At 43.2% G+C, this 16,793-nt stretch overlaps 1 protein-coding gene across 1 annotated transcript in view; it reads right to left on the reverse strand.

The window, feature by feature from the left end:
• Positions 1–16,793, reverse strand: part of LOC120844442 (neprilysin-1-like) — an 87,246-nt gene that overhangs the window by 21,237 nt on the left and 49,216 nt on the right. Inside the window, exons 10-14 of the mRNA XM_040216232.1 lie at positions 14,861–14,965; positions 14,719–14,796; positions 11,022–11,134; positions 6,925–6,983; positions 5,147–5,198 (exon numbers count right to left, since the gene is read on the reverse strand). Of these exons, the coding sequence (XP_040072166.1) occupies positions 5,147–5,198; positions 6,925–6,983; positions 11,022–11,134; positions 14,719–14,796; positions 14,861–14,965 (407 nt within the window). The remainder of the gene's footprint in view (positions 1–5,146; positions 5,199–6,924; positions 6,984–11,021; positions 11,135–14,718; positions 14,797–14,860; positions 14,966–16,793) is intronic.

The raw sequence follows: 16,793 nt of genomic DNA on the forward strand, positions 1-16,793 counted from the left end.
TAGGCTTCTCAAGTTCATTGACATCGACATGGAGACCAGAGACAAGTGCCGCCAGCTGACACCCCACACATCAGAACAACAAACACCCGATTTACATCGCCTAGAACGCCACTCCGAGAGGGAAGGGCCGGCGGCAGAATTAACCAGTGCCAGGAAACCTGAACTAAGGCGCTGCGTATTCTGCAGCTCTAAGGAGCACAACTTGGAGAACTTCAGGGCACCTCGAATGATAAAAAAAAGACAAGCTAAAAGTAGAAAACAGGTGCTCTCGGTGCACTAAACTGTTGCCTCGCTCCAGAGAGAGCAGATCAACGCACAAACTTTAGTGTGTGATAAGCTCTCCGCAAAAACACTTGACCGTAATGTGTGACCCCAAGTGGGCGGCGACAAGGCAGCCGGCTAACAGCAGCGGCGACAAGGCCCGCCGAGATTGTAGTCGAGGCTTTGGAGGTTCAGGAAATCTGCGGAGAGATCCTTACTTTCACTAATGGCGACATCATCAGAAACCTACGAAGATAAGTGTTCACACTCGCTGATTTACTTGTGGGGTACTGTCAAGGGGAGCGTGGAGTGAGCATTCTAATAGGAGCAGACTACCATTGGAGGGTTACCGCCGGAAACGTACGTCGCGTCAACCTTTCATTGACCGCAGTGGAGACCATTTACGGGTGGTCTCCACAAGGGCCCATCAAGGTAAGCAACGCCGCCAACATCTGGTTGAAGACAACCGTTTTCAAGATTGACGACGACGATGAACCTCCAAGGTTGGGCCGTGGCGACCCCTTCCACTAGGCCTATCAAGGATGACACCAAATCATACGGGGACGAGAAACCTACGGTAAGGTTCGACGACAGTGGTGACACTCCTGCAAGGCCTATCATGGGTGATCGCGATCCGTACGACTTCTCCTCTGCGGGCCGCTCGCTTTCGACGTCTTCTCCGGTTGACGTTTACGGAAGACCGGTTCCCGTCCTAACCGGGGAAAAAGCGCATCAGAAAGAGGAACTGCTTTGGCGGTAGTACGACAGGGCACAGAGGCATAAGGCCTTTGAACAAGACATCTTAGAAAAGGAAGCTAGGGGATGTCCTGATGAAAAGGCCCCAATCTGGTTCGACCCACTTCCCAGGTGCGACAACGCGCCAATCACGTCTAGACCATTTGACTTCAGGAGGCCAGTATACAGGTACACACTGGAGAGAAGGCTGCTCAGGTGGGAGGCATTGCTGAGGAAGCAATACAAAAGGGTTTAGAGCAAGATGAGGGAAAACGCGCGATTGCAAGAGGCTTGAAGGCCCCCTGAGAAGCAGAGGTTTTACAGGCAGCCTGAACTGCCACAGAGAGGCAAGATATCGCTGAGGGGGAGGGGAGACAGCGAGGAGGTGACTCATGATTCACTACGCCATCTTGTTACATCCCGTCCCTACGATTACTTCGGCCTGTCCTGTTCAGGTGCTGACAGACAAAAAAGCGGCGCAGGCTGAAGAGGTGCTTCGGAGACAGTACGAGCAGTACATGCAGCAGTTGAACGGCAGGAAGGACAGGAACCAGGAGAAAGCTGTTGCACGCTTGGTGGAGTGTGAAAAGAGGCCCGTTCAGGCACCTTTGGCAGAGGTTACTTCGTCACGTGTTGCCCATTTCGGAAGACCAGTTCAGGTGGTTTCTGGAGAGAAAGTCGGCCAACAGACGGAGTTTTTGTGGCAGATGCACGAGAGGTCTGAATCAAGTAGGAACATTCAGGAGTCGAGAAGAAGGCCTGTAGAAGAAGTGCGCAGGTCTCCTCGCGAGCAGACACAGACATAGCCGCGGGCAAGAGCAGGCTATGAACAAGGGGTCCTTGAGGGAGTCGAGCCCTACTGAAAAAAACCATTTGAAATTCAAACGGGTGGCAAACTGGTAAATCAAACGGGTGCAAACTTGTCGACCCGTTTGGATCAAACGTGATTATGGGATACGGGTAGCCGTTTGAAACGGTACCCGCTCGAAACGGTACCCATTTGATACAGGTGCCCGTTTGATACAGGTGCCCGTTCGACGTTGCACGTGACCACATGTTTGAACGTGCCATTCGAATTGGGAAATTATGCGCTAGCCCTAAACGGGGATTGTCTGGTACGTTGGTTATCGTAAACTTATTTAAGACGTTCCGAAACTCATAAACCTATTTATAACATGGAGGAAACACGTAGAACAAGTGTGCTCACGTAGGTGCGTGCAAATGGACAGGAAAACAGACACAAAAGATTGTTTTCAATTCTCCTCAAATTTTATTACGTCTTCTGTAGTCAAGTACAAACGTGCAAGCGATCTGTGAAATGTGAGAGGCACTCTAAGCTTTTATACAACTGAGGAGATAGCAAACCAAACAAGAAACGAGGTAATTCTAAACTATGATTGTAGACGTTCGGGAAATTATTCGCCCGGCTGCCGCGGGAATAGTGGCTGCATAATTATATAAATAATTTGGAAGAGTAGGAGTAGAAGAACGGTCAATCGTTGCCAAGAAGCAGGTTGCAGTGCACTTACCATAAAAATAGCGGACTTGAAAGATGTAATCCGTGATAGTTGTCGACACTGTCAAAGCAGGACAACCACACAAACACAAATGAGAGGGAACAGCTTCTTGGAAGTTTCAACGCGATGTGGCGCACAAGTGTCAGTTGCCAAACCCAACCAAAACGCAAGAATTCCTGACTTCTTCGAAGAATCGCTTGTTGCCGATATAGACGTAGGACTTTTCGAACACTGATAGCTTTGGTGCACATCCAATACGTTGTCGAGAGACATCCTAATAAGACCGCAGGGTTAGGCGACAGATCGAAGCAGGTGGACGCGCTAAGTTCGAGCTGGAACTGACAACAAGCAGACAAAGAAAAAAGCGGCTGCTAGGCGCACCCTTCCGGATCTCGATGCTTATCAGCGTGTAGCTCGCGCGCGGGTGCGGGTCACGTGACGGGTGACAAGAGAGGAGGGAGCGGGCGAGGACCACAGGGACAGCCCCTCTCCCTCTCCCCAGGCATTCCAGAAAGATGCGTTTTTGTAACTTCGAAAAAAAAAAAAAAAACGCGCGCGCGCGCGCGCGCATTTTAACATTTTCGAATTTTGGAAATGGCGGCGGGGCGGCAAGAAGCTCGGCTTGCGCCCGAGCGAAGAAAGTACTCAGCGCGAGCTCGTAGTTTGACTGCTGCAACGGCGGGCGAGCTCTCGCAATGCTCGATGTTCTTGCAGCCGCGTGTACGCGTGCTACCTTCGCTGCGTCTTGAATTAAAGTGAAACGGAGTCTAAACGTACATTCTTTCACGCGGTCGCGTCTTCTGCGAGAGAGATTCGAGCTGAATAAGTAAATTGAGGCAACAAGTTTTAAAGTGCTGTCAAAAATATCGGCTTACAACGTTGCGCGTTTGCGTAAAAAAAAAAAAAGATGTTAGTTTTAGTTGCAGTATAAGCGAACATCAGCGCAATTGAAACATAAATACAATTACTTGCATTACGCGGACGATCTGAAATCGATGAACCGGCGCTCCCAGCCTTCCGGAAACATTGGCTGCCACGGCTGAAGCGCTAGGCGTGCACACGCCGCAGATCTGTACGTTCAGTATCAAACGGGCTCCGGAGAGCCATTTGATTAAACCGGTGCCGTTTGCAACATGGTCACCGGTTTGAGCAAACGTGCGACAACTTTGCCCAAACGAGTCACCCATTTGCCCAAACGAGCGACCCATTTGCCCAGACGAGCGACCCGTTTGCCAAAGGAGTGACCTGTTTGTCCAAATAGGTGACCGTTATGGCTCATACGGGGGACCCCTTTGAGCCATACGGGCGACCCCTTTGACAAACTGGTGACCGGTATGGTTAAACTGTTACCGGTATGGACCTGTTTATTTTCATATAGGCGCCAAATGGTTTTTTTCAGTAGGGAGGGGACGAGTCGCAAAAGGAACGAGTGGAAGTTTGCGCTTGAGTATGGAGGACATGAAGTTGAGGAGCAAGCTTACGCCAGAATGTCAGGGATAGCTACTTGAAGGACCTGCGCAGGACCCAGATGAAAGAAGAGACTGATCCAGTGAGAACGAACTAATTCTTGAGCCGGTACAAAGACACGTGGAAGAGTAGAGCGTCCCAGCACACAGTTCCTTAACAAGCAACCGGCAAATGATGCCCCGAACAAAGACAACGTCGATGACAAGGAAGACTATGATGACGAGCTGTAGAACGACTAGCCGGATGAAGATATCCTGCTGACCACAGCAAGCACGAAGGATACGTCATCCGATTCGAGCGAAGACAACTCTAAAAGGGACGTCACGGCTACTTTTACATCTAGCAAGGCGCCCTACGACCGGACGTTCGTACGCGACCGAAAGCAAGGAACTTCCTTCTTAAGCGCCCCGAAGGTTAAACGACACCTCTCGTCTTTATCCGGTGCCACCAATATTCAAAGACGTTGGAAATATCGGCAAGCAGCGGCTAACCACTTTAGGAGGAGATAGCGAAGGGAGTACTCAAATCAACTACGCTCAGCTCACCATTCCCGACCCCTCAAATCCAGAGGGCTCGACGAAGGGGATTTCATTAGTGTACAGACATCTATAGCCACGTCAGAGCTGGAAAACGGGACGCATAGTTCAAACTTTCCCCGGACGTGACGGACCCCGGACGCGACGCACGGTCATGCGCGGTTAATCTTCCCCATGGAAGGGTTATCAAACGACCGGTCCAGGTTTTGTATTCGCTAGACTCCCTCAACAAATGAGCAGGTCTATGCTCATTTCGTGGGAGTGTTTGTAAAACAATTTAATTAGAACTTCAGTTCTTGATTGAAAACAATGAAAAGGACATGCTAGAATGCGAGAAAAACGAAATAATAGAAGGACGAGAACGAATACCGAACGGCAAAACGCACACCGAACGCCTCAACGGATCACAACGTTTCATACAAATGTAAATATTGTACATAAACCTTTTTAATTCCTTCTCCTAACGCTGTTTGACATACATGACTATTTAGTGAACAGCGCGTATTTTGGACTAACATATTCTTATAATACGGGGCATTCAATATCCTAAAAGTCATCTATAATCGAGTTCGCCTTTACAGCTTCCTAGCCACCCGCTATCTGCATCATTAGGAAAGTATAATTACTTACATTGGAATATTCCTCTGATAAAATGGACCCTGTAGTAGCCCTGCATATAGAGCTGTAGAAAAATTTAATTATATTTAAAGTCACTACATTTTTTGCGAATTGAACAATCTTATGGCCAGGCGCTCCTTGTATTCCCAGCATGTGCAGGAATGAATAATCAATAGGTGAATAAATGGCTATGCAAACAAAAAAGTAACCAAAGTAAAATTAATACATAATAAAAAATAAAAATAGAAGAAATTAAGAATAAATGAATCAGAGCACCCTATAAAGTAAGGAATAAAGGCATTATATTGAGGTTCCTCCACAATAAGTAAACAATAAGGAAGGCAAAAGAGCTAAAGATTAATTTTATATCGCGAGAGGGCACGCTAGAAGGTCATTTCGAAACCTTGTAAGAAAATGCATTGGAGCGAATGTAACTGCAGACATATTAAATATATTAAACCTTAAAAATTCGGTTTCAGGTCAAAATTTCAAATCTGTGAAGTTTTGTTCACATACCTTTGTTTTGTAACTAAGCGCATGCACAAGATATTTTAAACATTTTTTGAACGTTTTTTTTTACCGTTTGTTGGCTTAGGCGAAAGATAGCTCTACCGCGAGAAAACCACCACAACACTTTTTTCATCGATGAGACGCATACTATTTAAAAAAAAAAAAATGTATGCGAAATGCTTGTTCACAAAAGATGTATGAGGCTCGCAAAATTTGGTTTAAAATTAATTTGAATATTATCCTATATCTTAAATCATTTTGGAATTTTTAAAATATTCCAATATAAAAAAGTGCATACAATTTTATCTATAAAACATAAACAACCGATTTCGATTGTTATATTTTTATGATCAGTATATTTTCCGTACTCATAAGCAGCAAAGTTGCTTCTATGGTCCAATCAGCATACATAAACAAAGAACAAATAATGTAACTTTTGTTACTTTAAATTATGGCTGTCTTACGATTTATAAACAACGCTATGTCTTTTCAAAAACAATATATTGTACATAAAGCTACCGTCCCCTCGGGTCTTTCAACATATTACTCAAATTAACACCAACATTTTCACTTTAACAAAATGTTATGTCGTGGAGCGATCTGAATTTCTTATTTAATGCCGCATAATCACAATTACCCAAAGCATCACTTTTTAATTGATTAAAATAAACATTAAATTTGTTTGATAGCAAATATTTCACAGCATTGCAGTTTTTTTTTGGATTTGGTTTAGCGTGCCTTATATTTTATTTGCTCTTGGGCTATTTTTGTTTGGACAAATATAGTTTATGCGGTGTAAACAGGGTGACTTTTTTCGGTTGATTTATTATTGTTTCCTTGTTGCTGATGTTCTCCTTTTGACATAATGCATTGTACTGTTTAAGGCCCAATTTTATTATATTATAAAAGAAGAAAATATAAATTGTTTAAATAAATGATAAAATGATTCCTAGATACAGAACACGGGAGAGCAAACAAAAACTGCGACCCATACGGGGGACACTAATTATCGCAATAAAACATGTCGGACAGCAGAAGGACGCTACGATTGAAACTATTCCTTACCAAATATTCTGCAATACCAGAGTAAGTTTTCCTTTATAATAATAATAATTATAAGAATAATCTTTGTTTTTATACGGGCCCTTTTGAGCCATCATAGCTTTGCGTGAATGCACATTAACGCACTCATTTCCTTATTGTCCTAACACGCTGGTCCTGGTTTGGGCTCAGGTTGTTTGGTCTACAATCAATAGTCAAAGTTTTATGAAAAACCTTACCTAGCGCATTTGTTTGAGGAATGTACGCTGCATTGACTATGGCCGGATCCTCGAGAAAACTGGAAGCGAAAGGACAAGAACACAGCTTTATGCACTTTTGAAACGGGATATTAAAGGGATTAAGACAAGGCAAGAATAAAATATCCAATAGCTATACTGCTGGGACCTATAGGGTGTCGCGATACTTTTGCTCAAATTCCTTTGTAAATAGCGCGTTAGTTTCGTAGATAAACTGATTTACTCTCGTGGCTTTCGAATCCAACCCCATTCGCGAAGGCCGCCATGTTCAGTATGTCGGTGAGGTACATTTCCCGCTGTCGCTGGCGGCGCGGCATCCCCTTGCACGCACTCGCGGCATCTCGCGCTCTAGCTTCCTCGATTACCTTCCGCGTTTCAAGCACGAGGTTCCGAGATAATGAGGTCTAAATGCTGTATCACATGCTGCGATTCTAGTCCGAAATCCGTGCGATTTGCAGTAAATGCGCGACTAAAATCGCAGTCGCACTGTCGCAGTGGCTCTGCGACTGGTTAACACCAAGTTGGTATTTTATCGCAGAGTCAGTACGATCGCTTTCTCGCCAACCAGGCGTTCATTCGCCAGCTTTCATCCGCGATAGCTCAGTAATAAGAAAACAAATTTAGACACTTCAAAGGTTTTGGTTTGATGCTTAATTATTATAAATTTCTAGTTATAGATTGTGCTTCTAAAACATTTGTTTGTTTTATTAAGACGTTTTTGTTGCATTTTAGGCAAAGTCAAATTTGTCTTGTCCCTGTCCGTTGCAACTAACCTTGGGTAGAAGAGCCAGCCGCGCCGACAGAAGTCGCGTGGTTGTTGCAGCATGTGACACCAAACATTGCGATCGCAGTCACTGCGTCGGCTGTCACACGGATTTTTTTATTTTTTTTGCACAGTCGCAGCTTGTGAAACAGGCCTAAGGCATATCTCTCACTTGGTCGGGGTCTTCTACTTCCCACATGTGTGAAACTGATCCCAGCAGCGATGAGCGCTATTTTTATAAAGAGTCTTTTGAAGTTGGTCATTTTTACATCGACCCGCTGGTGACCAGCTCCAGCCACCACGGCGAGATCGCCACGAACGAACTCGCCATGGTTCGCGTATAAGTGCACTCGACTTTGAAATAGTCCGCACACAAAGCCATCTCGTACGACGAGGAACAGCCACGGCGCCCGACACTACGCTTCTACGCCTCCCGTCGCGTAGGCTTTTACGAAACCGGGACATCGAAACCGGCGGCTGTCTTGTACATTCAAACCCACCGCACAGCAAACTTTGCTCGGCATTTAGAAGTTCTTTCGCGTTGGGAGCTGCTCATTTGATTGTAGAGAAAACCGGTGAGCCGTGGCGCCGTGGCCGAAGGACCGAGGGCAGGCCAGCCAGGTGCACGCGCACGTCGGGAGGAAGGCATAGGACAAGAGGGTGGCAGAAGCGTTTGAGGATCGAGCTCGTAGCATGGCAAGCTTGGGAGATCAGGGGGGCACGAGAAAGCCTAGAATGAGAACGCGTTTAACCACATGTCGTGACGACGTTGTTAATGAACTCCATCGTGCGACTAACTTGCGCAGCGATACCAGAGTTGCACCAGAGTTGACTGATCGCAATACGAAACTTAAAAACTTTCCTAAATTGACTTTGCAGTTACTGGAGTTCTAACAATCACAAACGTGGTGTATACACTAAGAAACCTATGAGCATTTCATTTCAAATGGGAATAAAAAATAAGAACATAAACGGGTAATAAAAACGTTGAACGCGTAAAACAAATGGGTAAAATACCAGTTTGCTCCTTTTACCCGAAAGATCAGTTTTATTTGTTGACGAAGTTTTCAAGCTAATTGCAACGAGCAACGAGCTATAAAAAAGAGTTGTGGGGTTATCCGCATTTGGGGGGAACCTAAAATATTCTGTTTTGCATACGTCGTGGGGAAATTTATTGTCTTGAGTGAAGTTAAATGTGGGAACAATTTCACTTTTTTCTTTTTAATTGTGAACTGAGATAAAGTACATCTTGCATATATAGTAATTTAAATGGATAGCATAAATTGAGAGTAAAAATAATTTACGTTTAATTTATACCCTAACTTTGTACAATAAAATACGACCTGGTGCTTAGGTAGAGCTTCGTGCACACCAGAACTTTAGACAACAATTAAAATTAGGCATATTAAGCAAAGAAAACCTGGCGCGTGACTTTTAGGTAATACTGATCGTTTTTTCTTCAAAGGTGCACTGCTATACTTATACCCAAAAAGATATTCTCAGCGGTCAAAATTAGAAATTGAGCTGGTGATCGAGTTTCACCCTTTAGAATCTTGGTGGTATGAGACTATTTTGTATTTGCGACGAGAGGTTTTGATGGTACCACGTTACGGGCACCCACCTGTGACGGAGCTGGAAGGATGTTAGGAAATGACGCGCTATTCAAGGCACGGTGTGGCTATGTTAATTCGCATCTAGGCCAATTGGCAACAGTTTATTTATTAAAAAGCGTGTATGACAGTTTTGTAACGGATCTTTCTAATGAATCAGAGCGCCTCGAACTTTCTGTTTATATTTAAAAGAGAAAAAAAAGAAAACCTTTGCTATATTCAAAAACAAGCCCGGATCTTCACATTACAGCTTGCGCGGCGTGCGTCAGTGCCATTCACAACCACTTTGATTCTTGTTTTGTTTTTTTTTCGGATCTGTAGAGGCTGCTGTAGAAAAAGCATTTGCATTCACCAGAGGAAATGACGTGCTGATGCCATAGCCGTGCTTTGGCATCAGCTGATGTCATAGCTATGCCGTTTTTGGTTTATTTTTTATGTACAAGTTTTGGTGCCCTCTCCTTTCTGTGTGAACTATCTGTTTTGTCAACGCTGTTTTTATTTCCTACTGCACTTTACTCCCTCTAATGTCTTCTTATGGGTATATAAACATTCGCGGGCTGTACACTCGCTACCTGATGAAGAGCGGTCCCCGCTCGAAACGTCGCAATAAACTTCGAATTAGTAACTCCGACAGTACGCATCCATCTCTTATATATATATATATATATATATATATATATATATATATATCACTGATCTCTATATGACAATTGCTGGATCGCGTTTGCCCGCTCCGCGAATGCGGTCACTGGCGGCCATCTTTAGGTAGAGTTATATCACCTCTAGCCAATGTAAGCTGCTGCAGCCGCTATCATCCATCCATGGCAGATAGCGTTTTGGCAGGTGGGTTGGCAGGCTGCGATCAAAATAGCGTGGGTGATATTGCGTGCTTCATTAAAATTATTTGACGAAACATGTTTTTGAAACCCGGCGTGAACAGCAGTCCGGTTTTTGAGGACCTGGTAAAAGTTTCACAAAATTGCAGCACCGGAAGAAAAGCAGCACAGCACGTATCGAAAGTCGCATCGAAAGAAGCATCGAAAGCAGACGACGGTACGGAGTCTGCTTTTGATGCGAGCTGCGCTGCTTTCCCCCGGTGCTGCGCTTTCGTAGAACTTTTGTCGGGTCCTCAAAGATGAGGCTACCGTTCACGCCGGGTTTCAAGAATCTGCTTCGTCGAACAACTTCAATCAAGCACGAAATGTCACCCACGGTACAGTGTACTAGATCTATGGCTATTTTTATGGCAGCCTGCCGCCATTGCGCTGTCCGCCATATTACTATGATGGCTAGAGATGATATAACTCTACCTAAAGATGGCCGCCAGTGACCGCATTCCGCTCCATAGAAGGAGCTGGTCAAACGCGATCCAGCAAATAGACATAGAGATCAGTGATATATATATATATATATATATGGATGCCGTTTTTGTTTTCTAATTTCTTTGTTTTTAATTGACCTGGCACAGACATATGGCTTTCTTCATACTGCAATTGCAACGTGGCAGGTAAAATATGAGGTACATAGTTTTGTTATACTGTTTTGAAACTTGTCCCACCGATTATGACGGACGCGGTCCAATGTAATATCACCAAGTTCAACATACGCGCAGTAAGAACATTATTCATAAAATGAGTATTACTTTTTTAAGATATATGAATGCACAAACGGAGTCACCCTTTATAATCTAGCCAGTGGATACTTACACATTTCTCCTGTCAACGGTTTTAGACAATTCTTTAAGATTTGCTTGAAAATTGTTGCGTAATGTCATGTTTATCAGTGATACGTAGCTCATGGAACTTGAAACTAGCGGTAGCTAAAAACGGAACAGAAAGGTATTGGTATATTATTTTCGATTTTAATAAAATAATACAAAAATCTTGTTGCAATAGATTTCTTCGAATATTCAATTCAGAAAATCTACATTCGAGTAAATTCAATATATACGTAAGCGATTAGACACACTAGGAAATAAAGTGTATACATCGAATTTTTGTTATTCAAGTATACGTAACAGTAAAAGAGACACAAAAAGCAAAATCAAAAGTAGCGATGTATAGATGATAAGAAAATAGCTGTATGCGTGTATTGCTGCGTGCGTTGCGAAGTTGTCAGAGCGGAGGAACGGGGTTTGAACTCCATGCGAACCTCGCACCATATCTTTTTTTAATACTTTAATGCTAAGCTTCCACGGCATTGTCAGCTTCGGGGTGAACGGAGTGGGGAAGGCAACTTTTCTTCGAGTTCGAGCGACTGGTTAGCCTTCTAGGAGGAGAATGGCGGTGTCCGGGTACACAAACGAGAGTCCGACCAAGAAGGGAGTCCCTCCTTTTCGTCTTCTTGAACTGTTTGTTACTGTACGCAATTTGTGAGTTGAGGAGGAAAGCTAAGAAGGAAAAAGTATAAAAATCATTTCATGACCCCTATAAGTTTTTAACGAAATTGAAGCTACCGTTCATTCTTTTAAGGTCCCCTTTTTTTCTGAACAGCACCTTGACAAGGTGAAAGGGAAGACGCTACTGTACGCATTGGGCATGCTCATTACAGTTCCCTTTTATCAAATGTGGGAGGGAACGGCAATTGAGTCTGACGTTTTTCAAACGGCTCTGTTGATAAGGATGGCTAGTTGGGCTAGTTGCTTTTCCTCTGTTGATAGCCCGTTAAAACAGCAACACAAAATTTCCTTCTTCGATTGCATGGAAGAGTGTTACCCATGAAAATGTGATTGATGGAAAAAAGTTTTTTTGAACATTAGTCTATCAATTGCTCTTTCTGTCCTGTTCCAGAAACGCTGGTACATGTTATCTTGTATTGCACTAATACATAACTTTTTAGGCACAATTGCGTGCGGTGCTAAGAGGGAATCTGTATGTGTCATGGCGAAGTGTGATGTTCCTTGAGTACTGGTTAGGCGTATATGGTCGAAAATTTGAGGTTCCAACCATCCTGGGCCTTCATGCACTGTGGCTGTCAAGAACTGGTCGCCTCCTTGTTGCCGAGGGAGGTAAACCAGCGGAAAAAAATTTTGTTGCAGTGCTTTTTGTTTTGTTTTTTTGTTTATGCCACTTAACTGATAGTGTCTACAAAACAGGTGAGACTAGAATGTTGTGAGACGCTGAAGGCTTGCCTCGGAGTGCGTGGGCTATCCTACACCACCAGGTGGGGTCTGCCAGTTGCTTGCTGGAGTTTGGTTCCCATCCGGTCCCGTTTATTTCGTTTTCATTTATAGTCTTAACATATTGCCTTCTGGCCTTATGTTTCCTTCTCTGGAAGCGTGTATTATATGCCGTACAGTCTCCGTTTTTTTTAACTATGTACATATACCCGTATTTTAATAAAAAAATTAAAAAAGCCCAAAAAGTATTGTGCTTGACTTCCACGCAAAAGGGCCGAGGTTCAATGCCTGGGAGCGGGCGTACATTTTCCTTAGTTGTGTAAATTTCGCGTTCTGGTAAATTCGAGAACCCTGTTGCCTGTTCGAAGTACGAATGTTCTACATACCGAACCTTCTAGGGCAATTGTTGCAGAAGCCACCCCGTGAACATAAGGGGCTCCGCGTGGCGAGCCGGAGTTACATCTAGACGGGCTAATTTAGCGCACCTCAACCAAGTGCACTTCAGCTCACCGAAATGTCACTTCAAGTGTTTCGGTACCACACGGGATAAATTAGTGTCAGTCCTAAACAATGACAATAACGATGGGTAAAATATTATTAGACACCTAAAATATTAAAGTAAGGCTTAACTCTTTTGGAATTATTTAGTATTTCAATAGAGACACGTTTAAATACGGCGTTACTTTAATTGACAAGTTACGTTAATTGACAATACTTACGGCAACTGGATGATTCTGATCGATTAATACATGCAAAGATGAAAAAAATAAGATGAAACAAGAAGAAGCAAACTCACTCGAAGTCGAGTGTGTTCTTCAAAATGAAGGCGTGTGGCACACTACACAAATGGCACTCATTCGAAGTGCACTCGGTTGAACTGCACTAAATTAGTTCGACTGGCAGGAGTATGTCTCGTTTGCGCGTTCGTACCTGCCGCTACGTCGACTTAGACGCCAGTGACGATATCTTGTTATTTTCTGTTGCCTTTATTGTTTTGACACAAGATCGCCACATTAAACCTTTAATTTCTTTCGTTATTTACCTCCCCATAGCTTAACATTTGTGACAATATCAACACACATTACATACTGCAGAATTATATCCGGGCATAGCTGATTTAATGTTTCGAAAACACTATCACGCTCACGCTGTTCTAAAATGATGCTAAACATTTTAAACGATAAAGACATAGCAGAAAGCAAGACTTTAAAATCATTTTTTCACGTCAATCTGAACTACCGTAATAAAAAAAAATATTGTCTCCCAATATTTCTACTGCAGTAATTCATATAGCTTCATACAATTAATTATTATGAACACTACAAAGGAGTATTTTTGGAACCAATATCTCTGGCGTTTTTACCTAGTATTGTCACCATCAACGTATAACTGTAGACAAGCTTAACATACTTAACACAAAAGAATAAAAATATTAAATACGTACACTGACGATCACACTCTTTAAATAACAATTATGTTTTCCTATTTGAGACTGTGGTCGTCCGAGTACGCCTTTGATGTTTTTTTCTTTTTTTCGCTTTTAAGTATTTATTACAACAACGTGCTCGAAATAACTAGCTTGACATACGCTTTGTCTTAAAATGTACCTAAATATAAAGAAAGTGTGTCTTGAAACATGTTTATTCATTAGAGGAGGCACGCATCGATTATCACATTCAACATTAAGTTCGAAAAGGTTTCGCTTTTTTTTTTTCAGTGCTTGTGTCCTTCAAATTCACAAAAACGATAACAAATCAGAATACACCAAGAAAGGATGCGATGAAAATATCTTCCTGCTTTCTATGCTTGTTTCTTAAGCAGTTTATCGAACGGGACTGCCGCTCTGAGACTCACGAATTAGTTTATTCACAGTTTGGGAGGTAGCGTCGCCTCATTCCAATAATGTTTCCCCCCAAAAAACGATCAGTGGCAAATGAAGAATTAAAACCTTGTCAAAACTGCAGCGTGACACTAAAGCCGAACTTATTGCGAGGCTTGATGAGATATGCGTCAGTACTCCGTCTCTCATGTTGTTAGAAAAAGAGTTAGTTTACGCCGCCAGGAGATAATTGCGAAACTTTTGTGTATTGGCCAAAGGGAGATAATGGCGGATAGTTTGTGTGCCTTGATTTAACAGACGACTAAGAAAACAAAGATAAAATCTAAAATAAAGTTGTGAGTTCGGCCCGGTGTGTATGTTGTGTATTTGACTGAAATACTAGTGTAGGTGTGAGATATTTGTGCACTGAGAAGTCAGTAAGAAATATTTAGCAAAGCAGGCTTACGTATTGATATAAAAGTTCGAGTTCTCTAGGCTTCTTGATCCAGTTAGGGTAGCCAATAAGCTGGTACATATTCTCTACCTATAAAAAAACATTGTACTCAATTAGATAGGCTAAAATAACTATTTGAATGGTCCTCTTTTACCTTCTTGATTGCCGCCTTTCTTGTGCTTGTATCAAGCCAATTTTTTTGCCGGTCTTCAAGAAGAGATATGAGTGATTGCTTCAAATATGTGATCATCTCGTTTATCTGTAAAGCAGGTTCTACATTCAAGCGCATTTTTAAACGAATTTGTATTATTTACAGTTTGCTTTTCGACATGCTATACCATTGACGGGAATACATTGTCGTGCAAAGAAGTGCCTAAATACAGGGGGAAATACAGGGATTTATACAGATATATTAGATCCCTAACATCTGAAATGTAAATCAACTACAGTTTATAACACCTGTCTTAAGCGTGCGACATATGAGCGGTTGAAGTGGGCGTCGCGGGACACTCGCCGCTCGCAGTTAGGCCCGCCAGAGGCGCACCGCGCATAAGGTCTATTAACAGTACGTAAAGCGTTGAACACATGCGCGGTGAAACTGGGCGCCGTGCGCCGTTGGCAGCTTGCCGCTAGGCGCACCACCGGCGCACCGCGCGACTTTATCTGTACGCCAGATCCGGTAAAATGCGTATGTTTCATTATTGTGTACTTTTTGGGTGCATATATCTACATTGTAAGAACAAGTGAGACGATATTAGTCAGTTATTGAATCGTGTTGTCACTAAGTTCAGATGCTACAAGTGTCTCGCACAGAAGATTCGAAAGGACAGGATATTTTCGAGATTAGGCCAAATAAATTATTAGAACTATTTGAGTGCAAACAAAGATTGTTATAAGATAGGTTTTAAATAACCAATCATGCGATTGGCACTTGAAATATTGTGCTGAACATGAAGCTCCTAAGTGATCTTAGAGTTAAGACACGAGATATTGCCGCATGCAGGGTGGAGAGGGAGCGCAAATGTAATGTACCGGCGCCAGGCATCACTTTTATGAATTCCTTCTACTAAGTACACTTAGACGATACGTGCTTACTCTCTGGAACATTCTAGGACAAATCTTCGACATACCGTGTGTAGTAAATAAAGTGCCCAGAGTGACCTTACCGAGTCAGTCTCGCAATGGTCAGCTGCCGCGCTGGCACCTCAACGCTCGCTTCAGTTTTATAGACTCCCATTTGTTATCCTTTTTTTTTAACAAGTTCGTCGATTAAACTTATATTTTCGGTTTTACTTTTCTGTTTTCATCTGCTACGGTTCTGGTGCAGGTGAGGGGCGACTTTCTATGTCCCTTCCTCATACACCCCCTTGAAGCCGTCAGATGAGATAGATTTCAATCCCCGGAAACCTCCCTTTTCTGGAGCGAGTCGAAGCCCGAGCTGCGCTTCATGCGTTCCTCCTCAAGCCCTTGGGCATCACCGCTCCACATGGTGCCATAATCCACATCAGGTGTCTGGTGTCCTTGCACCATATGCGTGGTGCAACAGCGATTCTCGAACGAGCAGTAATGTTTTCCACCATCGACCTAGTTCGTGTTTACCATAAAATTTTCATGGCTCCCGAGGACATTCCCAAGACAGCAATAACAACACCGTTTGGAATCTTCAAACTTCTTCGAATGCCTTTTGGCCTGAGGCGTGCTGCGCAGACATTTCAACAATTTCTCGACCAAGTCCTAAGAGGAATGCCTTTGATATATGCATACATAGACGTCATTCTCGTCGCAAGTTGCACCGAGCAAGAACACCAAGACCCCTTACAATGTCTCTTTCGGAAATTAGATGAGCAGGGCTTAAGGATTAACCCGAAAAAGTTCCACTTAGGAGCGTCCTGCGTTTCCTTCCTAGTCCACCAAATATATCGTCGCGGCATCTGTCCACTCTTTTAAAAATTAAAGTCTATTAAAGAGTCTTCCCAGCCCAAACAGCTCGTGACCTACGTTGCTTCCTCGAGCTTGTGAATTGCTATTGCCACTTTGTTCCTGGATGCACGAAGCTTCTCCAGCCTCTTCAAGATGTATTACCAACC

The sequence above is a fragment of the Ixodes scapularis genome, unplaced genomic scaffold (assembly GCF_016920785.2).
Source record: "Ixodes scapularis isolate PalLabHiFi unplaced genomic scaffold, ASM1692078v2 PGA_scaffold13__105_contigs__length_92229423, whole genome shotgun sequence".
Classification (NCBI taxonomy): domain Eukaryota; kingdom Metazoa; phylum Arthropoda; class Arachnida; order Ixodida; family Ixodidae; genus Ixodes; species Ixodes scapularis.